This window comes from Salvelinus fontinalis, chromosome 2 (genome assembly GCF_029448725.1).
Source record: "Salvelinus fontinalis isolate EN_2023a chromosome 2, ASM2944872v1, whole genome shotgun sequence".
Classification (NCBI taxonomy): Eukaryota; Metazoa; Chordata; class Actinopteri; order Salmoniformes; family Salmonidae; genus Salvelinus; species Salvelinus fontinalis.
In genome coordinates this window covers 43,864,111-43,881,249 of record NC_074666.1, presented here as the reverse complement: position 1 = coordinate 43,881,249, position 17,139 = coordinate 43,864,111, and the positions used below count along the sequence as shown (strand labels likewise).

Sequence of the window (17,139 nt, the reverse complement as noted above, 5' to 3'; positions counted from 1 at the left end):
TGTAAACTACTGGCACACAGCTCGGACACCCATGCATACCCCACAAGACATGCCACAAGAGGTCTCTTCACAGTCCCCAAGTCCAGAACAGACTATGGGAGGTGCACAGTACTACATAGAGCCATGACTACATGGAACTCTATTCCACATCAAGAAACTGACGGAAGCAGTAAAATTAGATTTAAAACACAGATTTAAAAAACACCTCATGGAACAGCGGGGACTGTGAAGCAACACAAACATTGGCACAAACACATGCATACACACACACACACAGATTTAGTACTGTAGATATACGGTAGTGGTGGAGTAGGGGCCTGAGGGCACACAGTGTGTTGTGAAATCTGTGAATGTATTGTAATGTTTTAAAATTGTATAAACTGCCTTAATTCTGCTGGACCCCAGGAAGAGTAGCTGCTGCTTTGGCAGCAGCTAATGGGGATCCATAATAAATACAAATACAAAAATCACCCAACCTCAACCCAGTTGAGATGGTTTGGGATGTGTTGGACCACAGAGTGAAGGAAAAGCAGCCAACAAGTGCTCAACATATGTGGGAACTCCTTTAAGATTGTTGGAAAAGCATTCCAGGTGAAGCTGGTTGAGAGAATGCCAAGAGTGTGCAAAGCTGCCAAGGCAAAGGGTGGCTTCTTTGAAGAATCTAAAATATATTTGGATTTGTTTAACACTTTTTTTGGTTACTATATGATTCCATATGTTATTTCATAGTTTTGATGTCTTCACTATTATTCTACAATGCAATGTAAAAAATAAAGAAAACCATTTGAATGAGTAGGGGTGTCCAAACTTTTGACTGGTAGTGCATGTGGTTGTTGATGGGGCAAAACTGGACAAAGGCACTATGTATTCCGTATACAGAATATCTGGATATTTGGAGCTGTGTGATGTATGATAATGGTTTTGTTAAAAAAAATCATTAGATGAGGTTATTGTAAGCCTTGCTTGTTTTTGGTGCTCAAAACTCTCATTTGCGGGAAGACAATTCAAGCAGGCAGTGATGTGTGTTGTGCTCGGCACGTTTCCCAGGAAATGTTAATGAACTACAGGCTTGTAGACTAACTTTGACGTTTTCGTACAATGTACTGTTATGGCAGTGTGCACCAGCTAGTCTCAGACTCACTGGTTATGAATGGACCTCCTCTGTCGTGTCTTCTTCCAGCTCTCCGTGAAGACTTCCGGGTGCAGCCCATTGATGTGGAGGTGGCTGTGGAGGAGGTGGCGGTGATGAACTGCAGCCCGCCGGTGGGACACCCCGAGCCCAACGTCACCTGGAAGAAAGACGGGGTCCCCATCAACAACACTGACCCGCATTACACTGTGAGACCTCCTTAACAATAGCTACATTCTTTTTAGGGGTTTGGAAATTGGAAATTAACACTGGGACAGTAGTCAGTCTGCAGAAAATGTATTTTCAAAACATGTAGCTTTTTCCATATTTTAATGAATTTTTCTAACTTTAGTTAATTCCCCGAGGTGGCAGGAGCTGAAATTTATTCCACACCAACCTGGGGGGTTCATCATACTGTTTTGTTTGATTACTTATTTCTCCAATCCTGATGTGGTATCATCCTTTTACCAATAGAGGGCATTGTTGTACAAAAGTTTGATTAAAACCACAGGCTGCTTCATTCATTTTCCTTCTTCGTTAATAAAAGAGGACCTATCATCTTGGACCAAAAAGGATGATAATTTATCCTCTGCAATGGCAAATTCATTGACCTTCTGGTTAGAGGGTCAGCCCTGAGATTTGACTGTTGAGAGTTCAATCCCTGGCTGAGTCATACCAAAAACAAAACAAATGGGACCCAATGCATCTCTGTTTGGCACTCAGCATTAAGGAGATAGATTGGGGGTAAGGCCCTGTGATAGACTAGCATCCTGTCCAGGGGGTGTAATTGTACATCAAGCTGTTCACTCTACAGAAACAGGAGATAGGCTCCTGCTCCTATGAACCATTTCGGCTCACACAAGCCAAGGCTCGTACCATGCTATTTATCCTCTGCAAGAAACTTTTTTTTTTTAACTATATGTGATTGCTACCCATGTGACCTATAGGCGCTGAATGGGAAGTTGATCATTGCCCCAGCCCAGAAGAATGACTCTGGCGTGTACATTTGTGTGGCTTCCAACACTGTGGGAGTAAGAGAGAGCAGGGCCGCACGCCTTTCTGTCCTAGGTAAGATAAACCCTGACCCCATATATAGTACTTCGGCATTTTAGCAAGAACCTTTTCGCACTACTGAGCCAAGCTGTACAGCGCTGGCCTGATTATGCATCCACCATAGTTGCTGGAAATGACAATATGAAAGATCTGAGTCAGCACAGTACAGTTTGGCTCTGCACAACATTGTGGAAAAGGTATGTCATGCTGCTAAGAATGTTTGCTATTGATAAAAGGGATAGCATGGAATTGAATGCAATAAAATGCATAGAGGTGTGATATGACTAACCATACTTTTCATATTTGTCCGTGCTTTCTCAATACCCAGCCAAGCCAGTGTTGGTGCTAAAGCCTCAGGATATGTCGGTGGGGATGGGGGAGTCTGCCCAGTTCTACTGCGAGGCTAAAGGAGATCCCATGCCTGCTGTGGAGTGGAGCCGCGAGCAGGGCCCTCTGCCCAATGGCAGGTCTGATTCCTGCATTCAACTACAAAAGCTTTGTCCATTAACTGTACATTAGACTAAAAACTGTCATTGACATGAGGTGTATATGTAACATTAAAAAACAGTCTCTCAGCTGCTCCACAGCACAGTCAGTACATATGTCATGACAGGCCATACTTAGTATACCGTTCAATAATATGTCATTCTTTGATTTCTAATAATTGCATGCAGTTGCTAGAGTGAATGTTGTAGTGATTTCTGTGTTATGTCTGTAGGTATCTAGTGAATCCTGACCAGAGCCTCCAAATCCACTATGTGACGTCACTGGATTCTGGGAGGTACACCTGCACAGCTGTCAACGATGTGGGGGTGGTCACCGCCAGCGCACAGCTAGTGGTGGAGGGTAAGAGCGCTTAGCTGGGGCCTTCAACGCTACGTTTATGTGTTGTGTATCGGTTGAATATGTAATGTACAGTGTTTATGTTGTGTACAGCTGGACTGTGTGTCTAAGCCAGTTTCGCCTCGGTGAAATCAAAGTTTATCCTATCGTACCCTATTTCCTTACAGCCAAATGTAATCAACTCAGCAAGAAAAGAAACTGTCCTTTTTCAGGACCCTGTCTTTCAAAGATAATTCGTAAAAATCCAAATAACTTTACAGATCTTCATTGTAAAGGTTTTGAACACTGTTTCCCATGCTTGTTCAATGAACCATAAACAATTAATGAACATGCACCCGTGGAACGGTCTTTAAGACACTAACAGCTTACAGACGGTATGCAATTAAGGTCACAGTTATTAAAACTTAGGACACTAAAGATGCCCTTCTACTGCCCAGGGTCCCTGCTTATCTGTGTGAACGTGCCTTAGGCATGCTGCAAGGAGGCATGAGGACTTCAGATGTGGCCAGGGCAATGAATTGCAATGTCCGTACTGTGAGACGCCTAAGGCAGCACCACAGGGAGACAGGACGGACAGCTGATCGTCCTCGCAGTGGCAGACCATGTGTAACAACACCTGCACAGGATCGGTACATCCGAACAGCACACCTGCGGGACAGGTACAGGATGACAACAACAACTGCATGAGTTACACCAGAAACACACAATCCCTCCATCAGTGCTCAGACTGTCCACAGTAGGCTGAGAGAGGCTGGACTGAGGGCTTGAATGCCTGTTGTAAGGCAGGTCCTCACCAAATATCACCGGCAATAACATTGCCTGTGGGCACAAACCCACCGTCGCTGGACCAGACAGGACTGTCAAAAAGTGCTCTTCACTGATGAGTTGCGGTTTTGGGAAGACATCCACCTCCCTCATGTGGTACCCTTCCTGCAGGCTCATCCTGACATGACCCTCCAGCATGACGATGCCACCAGCCATACTGCTCGTTCTGTGCGTGATTTCCTGCAAGACAGGAATGTCAGTGTTCTGCCATGGCCAGCGAAGATCCCGGATCTCAATCCCATTGAGCACGTCTGGGACCTGTTGGATCGGAGGGTGATTGCTAGGGCCATTCCCCCGCAGAAATGTCTGGGAACTTGCAGGTGCCTTGGTGGAAGAGTGGGGTAACATCTCACAGCAAGAACTAGCAAATCTGGTGCAGTCCATGAGGAGGAGATGCGCTACAGTACTTATTGCAGCTGGTGGCCACACCAGATACTGACTTTTGATTTTGACCCCCCTTTGTTCAGGAACCTTATTCCATTTCTGTTTGTCATGTGTCTGTGGAACTTGTTCAGTTTATGTCTCAGTTGTTGAATCTTGTTATGTTCATACAAATATTTACACACATTATTTACGATATTTACACTGAAAAGAAATGCAGTTGACAGTGAGAGGACATTTCTTTTTTTGCTGAGTCTATATCTATTTCTCCTCAGGGAACACAGCAAACTGGAATGCACAACAAAGACCCTATTAGGCACAGACTTTTTTACGATGTCCTTGAATTGGCGGCGGAATTGAGTGTGAATCTAAAGTAAACCGTTTTTAGGATCACTATGGAAATGTATATGGAGTTTAGTTTGTGTCAATTTCAGTGCCAGTAGGGAACTTCCATTTATGAACAGAAAATATTATTTTCTCTGAAGATTTTTCTCCCTCCTTCACAGAAGCCGCAAGTACCAGACAGAGGGACCTTCACAGAGAGTTGTCGGCCCTGCGCGTGGCTCTGGAGAATGTGACGGTGCTGACTCCAAACTCCAACATGTCCCAAGTGCAGTGGAAGGTACGGAGATCAGACGTCACATGAAGGTGCATGTATTATTATGAAAACTGTTAGGTATTAACCTTTTGCTGAACTAAGATTGAGGTCTGCCATTTTTCCCGTTTGTTCAGAACATTATTTTCGTGTCACAGAGAACGTTCAAATAATGCGGATTTAAGGTTGTCTTTTTTGGGTTTCTACTCCAGAAAGGCAAATCTTCTAACTCTGGCTTTCCTTTTGTTTTGTTCCTTACAGCTCCAGTCTTTCCCAACCCAGCCACACTACCTGGATGGTTTTGAGGTCCTCTATCGCTCACTCCTGCCCGCCAGTTCGGACTGGGCGGCTAAGAGGGTTGTACTACCAAACTTCCAAACACTGGTCGGCCCGCTGAAGAGGGGCTACAAGTATGAGTTCAAAGTGCGTCCCTACGGCAGCAGCCTGTACGGCCGGGAGAGCAACACCAGGCACCTAGGTGTACCTGAGACAGGTAAGGGTTCAAAACCGTTAGAGTTGGTTGTTATCAACTCTAAAGAAACATTTATGAAAATATAGGTGTTTCTTTGGATACTGTAGCTCAGGAGTAGTCCAACTTTACAGTGCTATTTTGCACTATGAAGATTAAAAACGATGTTTTGAATCAAGATGGGTTGTGTGTCTGGGGTTTTTACACGTGTTGTTATTTTCATGACACTCCATCCTCCCACAGTGCCTAGTGCCCCACCTCAGGCCATCTCCATAACGATGACCCCTGACCATAATGACACGGTCCATGTGACCTGGAAGCCTCCCCCCCATGAATCTCACAACGGCATCATCAAGGGATACCAGGTAAGAACAAGATGACTTAAAACCCCTTTTACCTTCTTGTATCTATGCTTGAAGAAGTTGCTCAAGCACACTGGCATTCTTGTATGCTCCACAATGTGTTTTATGAAACATTTGTGAGAATGCAAGAAATTCCAGTGTGAGTTTTCTTTCCTCTATGTTCAGTACCTGACATAATACATTCACACATTCTAATGAGACATCGTATTGACAGGGTGTCCTATGCAACCCTGGCTTGCAGGCTTTTGTTCAAGTGCGAAATACCTGATTCAACTAATCAGTCTTGATAGAAGTGGTTGAACTTCTGGAAGAAGACCATGATAAGTTTAATCAATGGTGTGCTGATCTGGTACAAAAGCCAGCTCTCCAGGACCAGAGTTGCCTATTACTCCTGCTGAAGAATAAATCACCTGAAAGCACACACACACACACACACAAACTGTAATGCTTCCCTGGTTCCCTCTTTGATCTCTGGGTGTGTGTCCGTGTGTCCTGTCCAGGTGTGGTGTGTGCAGTCGGAAGAGCAGCAGTACCTGAACTGGACAGTGGACGGTGGGACCTACAGTCTGGAAATAACCCCTCTCTACCCAGGGAAGCAGTACTGGGTCCGGGTGGCAACGGTCAACGGAGCTGGTGTCGGGGTACAGAGTGACCCCCATAGAGTGGTCATAGGTCAGTGACAACATGCAACGGTTATCTATGGTCAACCGAACGCCAAAAGGTTATGAAACCAAGCCAAGAGGTTGAAGTAATTGTTCGTAGAACTCTGAGACAGGATTGTGTCGAGGCACAGATCTGGGGAAGGGTACCAAAAAATGTCTGCAGCATTGAAGGTCCCCAAGAACACAGTGGCCATCATTCTTAAATGGAAGAAGTTTGGAACCAACAAGACTCTTCCTAGAGCTGGCCTTTAGGCTAAACTGAGCAATCTGGGGAGAAGGGCATTGGTCAGGGAGGTGACCAAGAACCCAATGGTCACTCTGACAGAGTTCCAGAGTTCCTCTGTGGAGGTGGTTGTCCTTCTGGAAGGTTCTCCCATCTCTGCAGAACTCCACTAATCAGGCCTTTATGGTAGAGTGGCCAGACGGAAGCCACTCCTCAGTAAAAGGCACATGACAGCCCACTTGGAGTTTGAAAAGGCACCTACAGGACTCTCATACCATGAGAAACAAGATTCTCTGGTCTGATGAAACCAAGATTGAACTCTTTGCCCTGAATGCCAAGCGTCACGTCTGAAGGAATCCTGGCAACATCCCTACGGTGAAGCATGGTGGTGGCAGCATCATGCTGTGGGATGCTTTTCAGCAGCAAGGACTGGGGGACTAGTCAGGATCGAGTGAAAGATGAACGGAGCAAAGTACAGAGAGATCCTTGATGAAAACCTGCTCCAGAGATCTCAGGACATCAGACTGGGGCAAAAGTTTACCTTCCAACAGAACAACGACCCTAAGCACACAGCCAAGACAACTCTGGAGTGGCTTCGAGACAAGTCTCTGAATGTCTTTGAGTGGCCTAGCCAGAGCCCGTACTTGAACCCGATCTAACATCTCTGGAGAGACCTAAAAATAGCTGTGCAGCGACGCTCCTCATCCAACCTGACAGAGCTTGAAGGGATCTGAAGAGAAGAATGGGAGACACTCCCCAAATACAGTTGTGCCAAGCTTGTAGCGTCATACCCAATAAGATTCAAGGCTGTAATTGTTGTAAAGGTGCTTCAACAAAGTACTGAGTAAAGGGTCAGAATACTAATGTAAATGTGATATTTCAGTGTTTTATTTGTTGTTGTTTTTTAGGGAAAAATTTGGACACAGTACCTGTCAAAAGTTTGGACACACCTACTCATTCAAGGGTTTTTCTTTAATTTTACTATTTTCTACATTGTAGAATAATAGTTAAGACATCAAAACTATGAAATAACACATATGGAATCATGTAGTAACCCCCCAAAAATTATACAAATCAAAATATATGTTCTATTTGAGATTCTTCAAAGTAGCCACCCTTTGCCTTGATGACAGCTTTGCACACTCTTGACATTCTCTCAACCAGCTTCATGAGGTAGTCACCTGGAATGCATTTCAATTAACAGGTGTGCCTTGTTAAAAGTTAATTTGTGGAATTTCTTTCCTTCTTATTGCTTTTGAGCCAATATTGATTTTGAGCAAGTTTTGTTGTGACATGGTAAGGGTGGTATACAGAAGATATCCCTATTTGGTAAAAGACCAAGTCCGTATTATGGCAAGAACAGCTCAATTAAGCAAAGAGAGATGACAGTCCATCATTAAGATCTTTGAACGTTTCTTCATGTCAGAAACGCATTCCAGGTGAAGCTGGATAACAGAATGCCAAGATTGTGCAAAGCTGTCATCAAGGCAAAGGGTCGCTACTTTGAAGAATCTAAAATATTATATAAACCTCCACACAACAGAGCCTGAAATCTCTCTCTCTCATTTTTCTCTTCATTTTTGTCTTGTTTTTGACTTTCCCGTCCCTCCCTATTCCAGACTCCCAGAGGTCCGGGGCCCCCCAGTTGGACAGCCCCAGTAGGGACCTCACTCAGGTCCTGGCCGTGCTGAGGGGCCCAGTGTTCATTGGGAGTGTTGGCGCCCTCCTGTGGTGCATCCTGGTGATAACGGCCGTCTGCCTGTACCGCCGCCACACCCGGCCTGGCGACCACCTGGGACAAGGCCACACCAAGGCTAAAGGTCTGTCTGGGCAGAAATTGGGGGATAGCTTATATGTTGTATCATTAGTATTAGCTTGGCATAGGATATTTGGAGCATGGATATGTCATGGTACGCTAGTCCACTGTGCCATTATGGTTACATAATTAGCGTTAGCAACTATTCAGGTTTTTTATTTAGCTAAAACAAGATATTCTGGTTATTTGATGTGTAACTGAAGGTTTCACCCCTCACAGGGTTGTATTATAGTGGGCATGCATTCCATAGGTTGATTTGGACTCATCATTCAAGGTCAAATGCTTATGATAAAATATATCAAGGACGGAATTAACATTACCATCTCCAGTGTTCCTGTATAAGGTGTGTTCCCTCATTGGGAAATCAACGAGACTATAAAATTACTATGACTCTGGATTTTGCAGGTTTGTACAGGTTGGCCAGTGAGGACCTCATCATAAAACACAGGTAGGTGGAAGTCAAACAGTGTGGCTCATTGACAATGTCACTACCTTTTGTTTCGTTAAACACAAAGTGGACAAAACATGAGGAACACTCTTTCCCTGACAGACTGACCAGGTCAATCCAGGTGAAAGCTATATCCCTTATTGATGTCACTTGCTAAATCCACTTCAATCAGTGAAGATGAATGGGAGGAGACAGGTTAAAGAAGGATTTTTAAGCCTTGAAACAATTGAGACGGATTGTGTATGTGCGCCATTCAGAGGGTGAATGGGCAAAACAAAATATTTAAGTGCCTTTGAACGGGGTATGGTAGTAGGTGCCAGGCACACCGTTTCCGTGTATCAAGAATGTTCCACCACCCAGAGGACATCCAGACAACTTGACAACTGTGGGAAGCATTGGAGGCAACATGGGCCAGCATCCCTGTGGAATGCTTTTGACAGCTTGTAGAGCCCATGCCTCAACAAATTCAATTACATTTATTCATAAAGGCCTTCTTACATCAGCTGATGTCACAAAGTGCTGTACAGAAACCCAGCCTAAAACCCCAAAGTGCGAGCAATGCAGGTGTAGAAGCACAGTGGCTAGGAAAAACTCCCTAGAAAGGCCAAAACCTAGGAAGAAACCTAGAGAGGAACCAGGCTATGAGGGGTGGCCAGTCCTCTTCTGGCTGTGCCAGGTGGAGATTATAACAGAACATGGCCAAGACGTTCAAATGTTCATAGCAGGGTCAGATGAAAATAATAATCACAGTGGTTGTAGAGGGTGCAACAGGTCAGCACCTCAGGTTTAAATGTCAGTTGGCTTTTCATAGCCGATCAATTGAGGCTGTTCTGAGGGCAAAACGGGGAAGGTATTCCTAATGTTTTGTACACTCCGTGTATGCTCATGTGTAATATGATCTGATCCACTATATGTGCCTCCTAGTTTTGCCATTTTAACCATACCCATTACATGGGATTGATTGTTTGATTGGCTGACTGATTGATTGATCTGTGTCTCTGCAGAATGGCAGCCCCAGACTCTCCATGGATCTCGGGTGTGTGGAGACCGACCCTGAGTGACGAGAAGTACCAGGGACTGTGGGCTCAGAGCCAGGAGAACCCCGGCTTCAGAAGGACTAGTGAGTTCTGCTTTAAAGCTGGTCTAGAATCAGTTCTACCATGTTTTTGTCATGTTGTGTTGCTACCATGCTGTTTTGTCATGTGTTGCTATGTTGTTGTCTTAGGTCTCTCTTTATGTAGTGTTGTGGTGTCGCTCTTGTCGTGATGTGTGTTTTGTCTTATATTTGTATTTTATTTTTAATCGCAACCCCTGTCCCCTTGGAGGCCTTTTGGTAGGCCGTCATTGTAAATAAGACATTGTTCTTAACTGACTTGCCTAGTTAAATAAAGGTTTAAAAAATCAACAACAAAAAAGTTCCTCCTACCGCATTTCTTACTGTGACCAGTATGCCCTGGATAACAAAGACTGGTCCTGGACCAGTTGATTATGCAACTAACTCTGCTAGTCATCATGGAAGCTCAGAACCTCTGCTACGTAAGCAATACACTTGATCCATTCTGCCTCAGAATTTCTCCAATCTTAGATCGATAGATATAATTTATTTGACAACTTAAAAATACAATTCCAGCCACACAAGTGGATGCATAGCATTTCAAATTCACACAAGTGGATGCACAACATTTAACACCATCATGGGGGACAAATAATGGTCCTCTTCTTATTCCCAGCGTTGCCCATCACAGCCAAGAAGGACCCCAGCTCTCTGGACGTAGCTGTCCCCATTGTGCCCGACAGCTGTGGTGTCTACGGGACGTTCTACGTGGACCTGACGGGTAATGGCCTCAAGACCTTCAACAGCCCTGCCCGATGCCCCAAGCGGCCCCACTGCCACACCACCACCTCCTCGCAGCACGGCGCAGCGACGGTGGGCATCTCCCAGCCTGCCACAGTTGTCCAGGATGGCCAGGCATTGCCATGGAAACAGGCCTTGCCCTCGCAGCCCAAGATGGGTGTGCTCAAGGAGTCGTGGGAAAATAATTACAAGCAAGGTGATTGTCAATGTGGTGTCTTCCTTGCATGGTTTTGATGTCCTTGCTATTGGTGAACGTCGATCTGTAGTTACTTTTGAGTCACAGACTGTGTCTCCTTTCTCAGATCTCCATGCGGTGAACAGCGCCCCCTTGCTGTCGTCGAGGAGCCAGGCGCTGGCTATGAGGGGAATGCCTTACAAACAGAGGCTCAGCCACCTCCCACCAGGTACTGTACTGTACTGTACAGTCATCTTATACCACTCATACTGTAAAGGATTTTAATGCTCAGGAACAATTAAACAGTTTATTTACTGCCCCCCAGGGTGTTTACCTTTTTGTTCTACCCCAAGCACACCTAATTGATCTTATCAAGGGCTTCGTATTTAGTTATCTTAAATCAGGTGTGTTAGTGTTGGGCTAGAACAAATATGTGCACCCCTGGGGGTTCCCCCAGGAATGGATGGTACAGTCAGATCCCCTGTCCTTGACAGTATTGTTTTTGTTGTGTTAACCTTGGTGCCTGTGTGTATTCGTCCTCCAGGTGGGCGCTCGGAGTGCTTCAAGCCCCTGGCGTCGCCCCGCTTCCTGCACTACTCTGCCTCACTGCACCTGGAGGACATGCTGCCACCCCCGCTGCCCATGGGCGACACCACTGACACACACAGCCTCACCTCAGAGGAAGGGTGAGGAACTTCCTGTTGACTACTTCCTGACACCAATTTATCCATAACTTCTCCCATTCCCCACTCTCTAATGAGCCACTGCGCTCTGCTTCCCTCCATTTCCTTGGCCATTATAGTAAAACCCTATGGCCTGAAGTGGTTTCCTGTCTACTGCTGGAGAAAATGATTGTACTTCCTCCCTGCTCTTAGCCCCGACGACAGGGCCTCGACACGGCTCAGAGAACGGGAGCCAACACCCAGCAATCAAATGCCAATTTACTTGCCCATGAATGAAACCTAACCACAGTTTAAACAAAGGAAACTGCTCAATTCTAGTTACAGTATGACTATCCTCTTGCAAGGAATAGCACTTTTGTTAGAAACAAAATTGGAATATCTTGTAACTATAGTACATTTAGACAACTAAGCGTGACGAACGTGCAGACAGACAGATCCACAGTCCCCTCCCTGATTTCATCGTGGGGGACATTAGCTGCTGTAATATCAAACTAATATTTTGGCTGTGATATAGCCATTTTATTAATTATTTAATGATATACCTATTGATTCTTGAAGAATATCACTTATGAATGTATTTTTAATTATTGGAAATGACCATCTGACCATTATTCATCACACCTAGGTCCAGCAGGTCCACTAAGCTGACTGTAGATGCCGGGTCTCTTCAGTCTGTGTGTGCTGCGTCTGGTCGCCATGGCCCCCCCACCAACACTAACACCAACACCACTGGCTGCCCCTCCTATAGCCGCCTGTCCACTGCCTCCTACTGCATGTCATTGGATGAGGAGCAAGACGCAACGATGACCTCACAGGAAGTCGCCCAGTACCTGGAACTCAGCCCCAGGGCCGAGAAGCAAAGGTAGGGTTGCCATGGAAACCTAAGGGTGGCGACTAAGGGAGGGCGAGAGGCTTACTGTCAGAGTCATTGATTGAAAGGCTTTCACGCTATCTATTCCACTACGTCGATTTGATAAGGGCTTTTAAACTTAGACAACCAAACATATTGTGAGTAATATTTAATCGGACTTTTCTCCAAAGCCAGTAGCCAGTCTCTTTATCAGTAAAATGTTTGATATTACAAGAATAATTCTGTTATGTTACTACAGTATTGCTTTACAGGTGTTGTAAGTCTTTACTTTATTCACCTCTTACCTTACCTCACTTCCTGTTTCCAGCACCACGTTGGAGAATCCTCCCGCCTCCTCCCTGTCTCGCACCTTTTCCCCCACTCCCACCCTGGGCTATATCTATGGGCCCCTCCCCTCCGACCAACTGGAGGACGGGATGACTGACGAACAGGAGCCAATGGGCCCCCGACGGGCCCGGTTTCAGAGCACGCCCTCGTCGCTCTGCAGCGAATGGGAGGGTTCGCTGTGGAACGGCTGGGGCTCGGTGTCAGAGGGAAACATGGCGAACAGCACCCGCAACAGCTTCATCAGCTCGTCGGATGGCTCATTCATGAACGACGCCAACTTTGCCCGCGTGCTCGCCACTGTGGCCGCCGAGTCCATGAGTGAAGCCTCCTTCTCAGGCAAGACTGCTGGATAAACATTATTAAAGCGTTAATGATAGTTAATGCATGTTTTAATATGGTTGCCCAAATGTAGCCAATCATCATACTTTAGACAGGTTATTCATATATGTTATTCCTTGAGATTGTGTTGTCTTTCCACCAACTGGCACTAGATGGTGCACTATTACAAGACAATCCTAAAATGGTGCCTTGGAGTCAGATTTACATCAGACATTCAATCTGATTCCACTAGCCTCTATAGGTTGGTCATCATATACTTGTGTATGAAGATTTCTGGATGGATGCGCCAGGCTACATCAGGGTTATGTATTATTCATTAATTTAACGTTGTCCACAGTATTTAGCAAATAACAAACATTTTACAACTCATAAATGGAATTAGTGTATTCCAGTAGCTGGTGGAAAAATAGAATTGACCACACAATCAGGTGTCACCAGTTTTCATTTGTGTAGCTTATCGGCATGCTCTGTATCCATTGGGGATGTAGCCTTACCTAGATTTAAGCAGTGGTCTTGTATTTGAGGATGCATAGATGGGCTACATGTGGGAATTGGCAGTGCTTGTGTGGCCCCTGAAGCTGACCTATGGGACAGATAGATGTGATTGAGTTGAGAGTGTATCTCACAGACACACACAATGTAAAGAGAAAGTGTGTGTTTGTGTGTGTGTGTGTTGGGCAGGGGGTTAGCTCAGGATTCGGGGGATGGCAATAGGTGATTACTTAAGACCTCTCAGCAAATTAAAGGGGCTAGCGAGCCAGCATTCTCAGACTGTTACTTAATCAATAACTCTGTCCTTTTTCCAAATATGCAGATGTCCGATTCAATTTTACTCGATTTGCCCAATTGTTCTTAAAATATATATATATTTTTTTAATCGGTCTCATGAAAACGTCCGTTGTGTCCGAAAGGTCTGGGGTACAAACTTTTGACACCACTAAGGAAAGACTCACAAAAACGATGGTGTTCTCCGTTTTGCTCTACGACCCCCACAAGTGTCCCGGGACTCATCTGACGGTTACCTGGTACCAGATTAAACAATTAATGGAAATATGGAAGTAGTTTTGTGCCAAAATATGTCAAAACAATATATATTTTCTGAGATTTCTTATCTCCTAGATATAGGACACGCACTTCAAACCTTATTCCTTATGATTTATTTGGTCTGTTTATTTGGTCAGATTTTTTATTTTCAGTATTTGGTCTGTTGACCAAATGCTGAAAAATGCCAATTAGTGGAAAAAGTTTTGGAATTGGACTGCCTGTGTAAACGCAGCCAAATTTCTTTATTCTTCCCCTCTAAATCAGGGACTCATTTAGACCTGGGACACCAGGGCTGTTTACACAGGCAGCCCAATTCTGATATTTTTTCCATTTATTGTTCTTTTGACCAATCACATCAGACCTTTTTCAGAGCTGATCTGATTGGTCAAATGACCAATTAGTGATTAAAAAAAAATCTCAATTGGACTGTCCCAGGTAGAACAGAAAACCAGCAGGCTCCGGACCTCATAGGGCAGGGGTATCCACATATTACCCTATATAGTGCACTACTTTTGACCAGGGCACATACGTCTCCGGTTAAAAGTAGTGCTTTTGTAGGTCAGGGTTCCCCAACTGGCTGGTTTTATGGGTGGTTTTATTTGGCCCCCCAAGTTTTCTGAGAAAAAAAAAATATAAAATGTATTTTTTAAATTTTTAGACAAAAGACTGTAAAAACACCAGGAAATCAGCTCCAAAATTATTTTAATTTTGTAAATCTGTTCCCAAGAATTCCCATGCATAATAGGGAGAAAAATGATCATATACAAATGTAAGCAAGGTTTGAAATTGTTTTAGTCAAATATTATATCTGTTTGGGCTTCTTGTGCTCAATTTGCAGTCTACTAATTATTTGTAAATATATTCCGGGCCCCCCGACCATCCGAATAAGAAAAATTCGGCCCGCGGCTGAATCTGTTGTTGGGAATAGGGTGCCATTCACGTCAATGTCATTTTCCTCTTTAAAAGTCATTTTCCTCTTTAATTACTGGCCAAGGGAACACTTCCAATGAAGAAGTTGGCAGGGTGATCGTGCATCTGTTTTTCTTTTACTGTTGATATGGTACAAAGAGACTATCTGACACTGTAAAAATGTGTCCCTTCTGTACATCTCTTTTATCATGACGTCAGTTGTCGTATCATATCTCTCTTTGTATCACGGTGTCAATTGTGTCATATCTCTCTTTGTATCATGGTGTCAATTGTCATATCTCTCTTTGTATCATGGTGTCATATCTCATGTATTTTGTAATATATAGTATCTCTATTGTGATGTCCGATGGTGTGACATGGTGTCATGTATCAGTGTGTGTTTTAACTCTAGTTGTGTTCTACTGTCTCCTCTCCAGACTTCTCTCCCCCGGCGTCGCCCCTCAGTGCCCTGTTCCCTCCAGCTCGAGGGGAAGAAGAGGAGTGTTTCGGGGAGCTGGACCCCATGCCCGTTTGGGACTGGAGCACAGCCTGGGTGGAGGAGATGGAGGCGCAGTACCGTGCACAGTACCCCTCTCAGGCAGCAGCAACCCCCGCTTGCAACACCTGGGGGCGTTGCCGTGACGATCTTCACTATGACAACCGCCGAGCCACAGGAGGGAGTAGGGGCGAAGGACGAGGGGGGGTGAGGACGACCCCACACCGATGATCTGTTTGATGATGATTTTTGGTCAAATCCATTTCAATGCCAAGACTTGAATTGAATTGACTCTTGATTTGTTAAGCATGAGAAAAAAACGATTACATTTCGACTTGGGTTTCATTCATTATTTTTTAAGTGGTCTTTGTTTCTCTGTGAGTGCTTTACAAGTCATCAGTAGAAGTGTAACTGGGGTTGAAATGACCATTCAATGTCTCCTGTCCAGACCACTATTGGTTACCTGAACTAGGTTTCCCACAATACCTCAGGGCAGTCTCTCCCATGAAAATAGAATTCCTAGAATGGACATCTTCTATGGTGTGTCCTCTGTTTTGTGTTCTCATATGACCTGGGTTGGGCTTTCCAAGAGATGAACCGCCGTGCCAAAACAACTCTAAAAAGTTTGTCAAAATTCTGTCATGTCATAGGTTGTTCCAAAACAAATATTTAGAGAGTGTTATGCTTTTAGCATTTACATTTACATTTAAGTCATTTAGCAGACGCTCTTATCCAGAGCGACTTACAAATTGGTGCATTCACCTTATGACATCCAGTGGAACAGCCACTTTACAATAGTACATCAAGATCTTTTAAGGGGGGGGGGGGTCAAAAGCGGCACTGTTACTGTACTACAGCACTATTTTTGTCTTCCAGAATCTTCCAAGCGCTATGATCCTACTAGCCTGGTTAAAACAGACTGAATGCACACTGGTGAGCGCAGCATTCAGTCTGGTTTCATATTAATTACAGCATATTGAAAACTTCAGGAGCGAATTTGTACAGACCATTTACTTGCAATAGAATGTAAATATCTACGACTGATTTAATTTAATGAACCATGAACACTGTGACTTCCCAACCCATTCTCTGCTTCTTTTCATCATACTTTGTTCACACAAGACCGTTTTATTCAGTTTTTTATTATTATTAAATGTGCATTTGTCTCTATACATTTATTTTTATGAGCGCTAAACATTTGTTTTTTGACTAGAATTTGGAAGATGTAGTTTGTTTAATTTCTCTTCCTTTTAACATGAAACTTAACATTGAGGGCTGAATCATCAACACAACAGATGTTTGTGCAGGACTAAAGGTTTTCGCAAATCTCCCCTTGACATCAATACATGACTTGTGTAAATATCCTATGTGTCTGAAGTTAGGATTTGGCCCTATGTACCTGCTGAAATGTGCACGTTGAGCAATAAGTAGAATATGTTTTTCACATACTGTAAAGGTCTTCCTTTTATAAGAATAGCTTCAGTAGGACTGGACTAATATGTCTCACCCGAGATGAGGAATAATTCTTCCTTGTATATACATTTTCATGCATTACTTAATATCATTTGAAGCTTAACTAACCCAATATCTTCTACTGTGGCCTTTGATAATGATAATAAAACATATAAGTCACA

The 17,139-nt window shown here is 44.2% G+C and overlaps 1 protein-coding gene across 2 annotated transcripts in view; it reads left to right on the top strand.

Moving 5' to 3' along the window:
- The window catches only part of LOC129819452 (roundabout homolog 1-like), a 33,531-nt gene extending 16,392 nt beyond the window's left edge, over window positions 1-17,139 (top strand). For both annotated transcript variants that reach the window (XM_055875771.1, XM_055875774.1), the window contains exons 3-19: window positions 1,181-1,338; window positions 2,077-2,197; window positions 2,511-2,649; window positions 2,901-3,028; window positions 4,738-4,853; window positions 5,088-5,319; window positions 5,539-5,660; window positions 6,158-6,329; window positions 8,162-8,362; window positions 8,764-8,806; window positions 9,811-9,926; window positions 10,537-10,857; window positions 10,964-11,065; window positions 11,381-11,522; window positions 12,145-12,381; window positions 12,698-13,053; window positions 15,447-17,139. In XM_055875771.1, coding sequence (XP_055731746.1) covers window positions 1,181-1,338; window positions 2,077-2,197; window positions 2,511-2,649; window positions 2,901-3,028; window positions 4,738-4,853; window positions 5,088-5,319; window positions 5,539-5,660; window positions 6,158-6,329; window positions 8,162-8,362; window positions 8,764-8,806; window positions 9,811-9,926; window positions 10,537-10,857; window positions 10,964-11,065; window positions 11,381-11,522; window positions 12,145-12,381; window positions 12,698-13,053; window positions 15,447-15,736 — 2,996 coding nt within the window. In that variant the 3' untranslated portion in view covers window positions 15,737-17,139. The remainder of the gene's footprint in view (window positions 1-1,180; window positions 1,339-2,076; window positions 2,198-2,510; window positions 2,650-2,900; window positions 3,029-4,737; window positions 4,854-5,087; window positions 5,320-5,538; window positions 5,661-6,157; window positions 6,330-8,161; window positions 8,363-8,763; window positions 8,807-9,810; window positions 9,927-10,536; window positions 10,858-10,963; window positions 11,066-11,380; window positions 11,523-12,144; window positions 12,382-12,697; window positions 13,054-15,446) is intronic.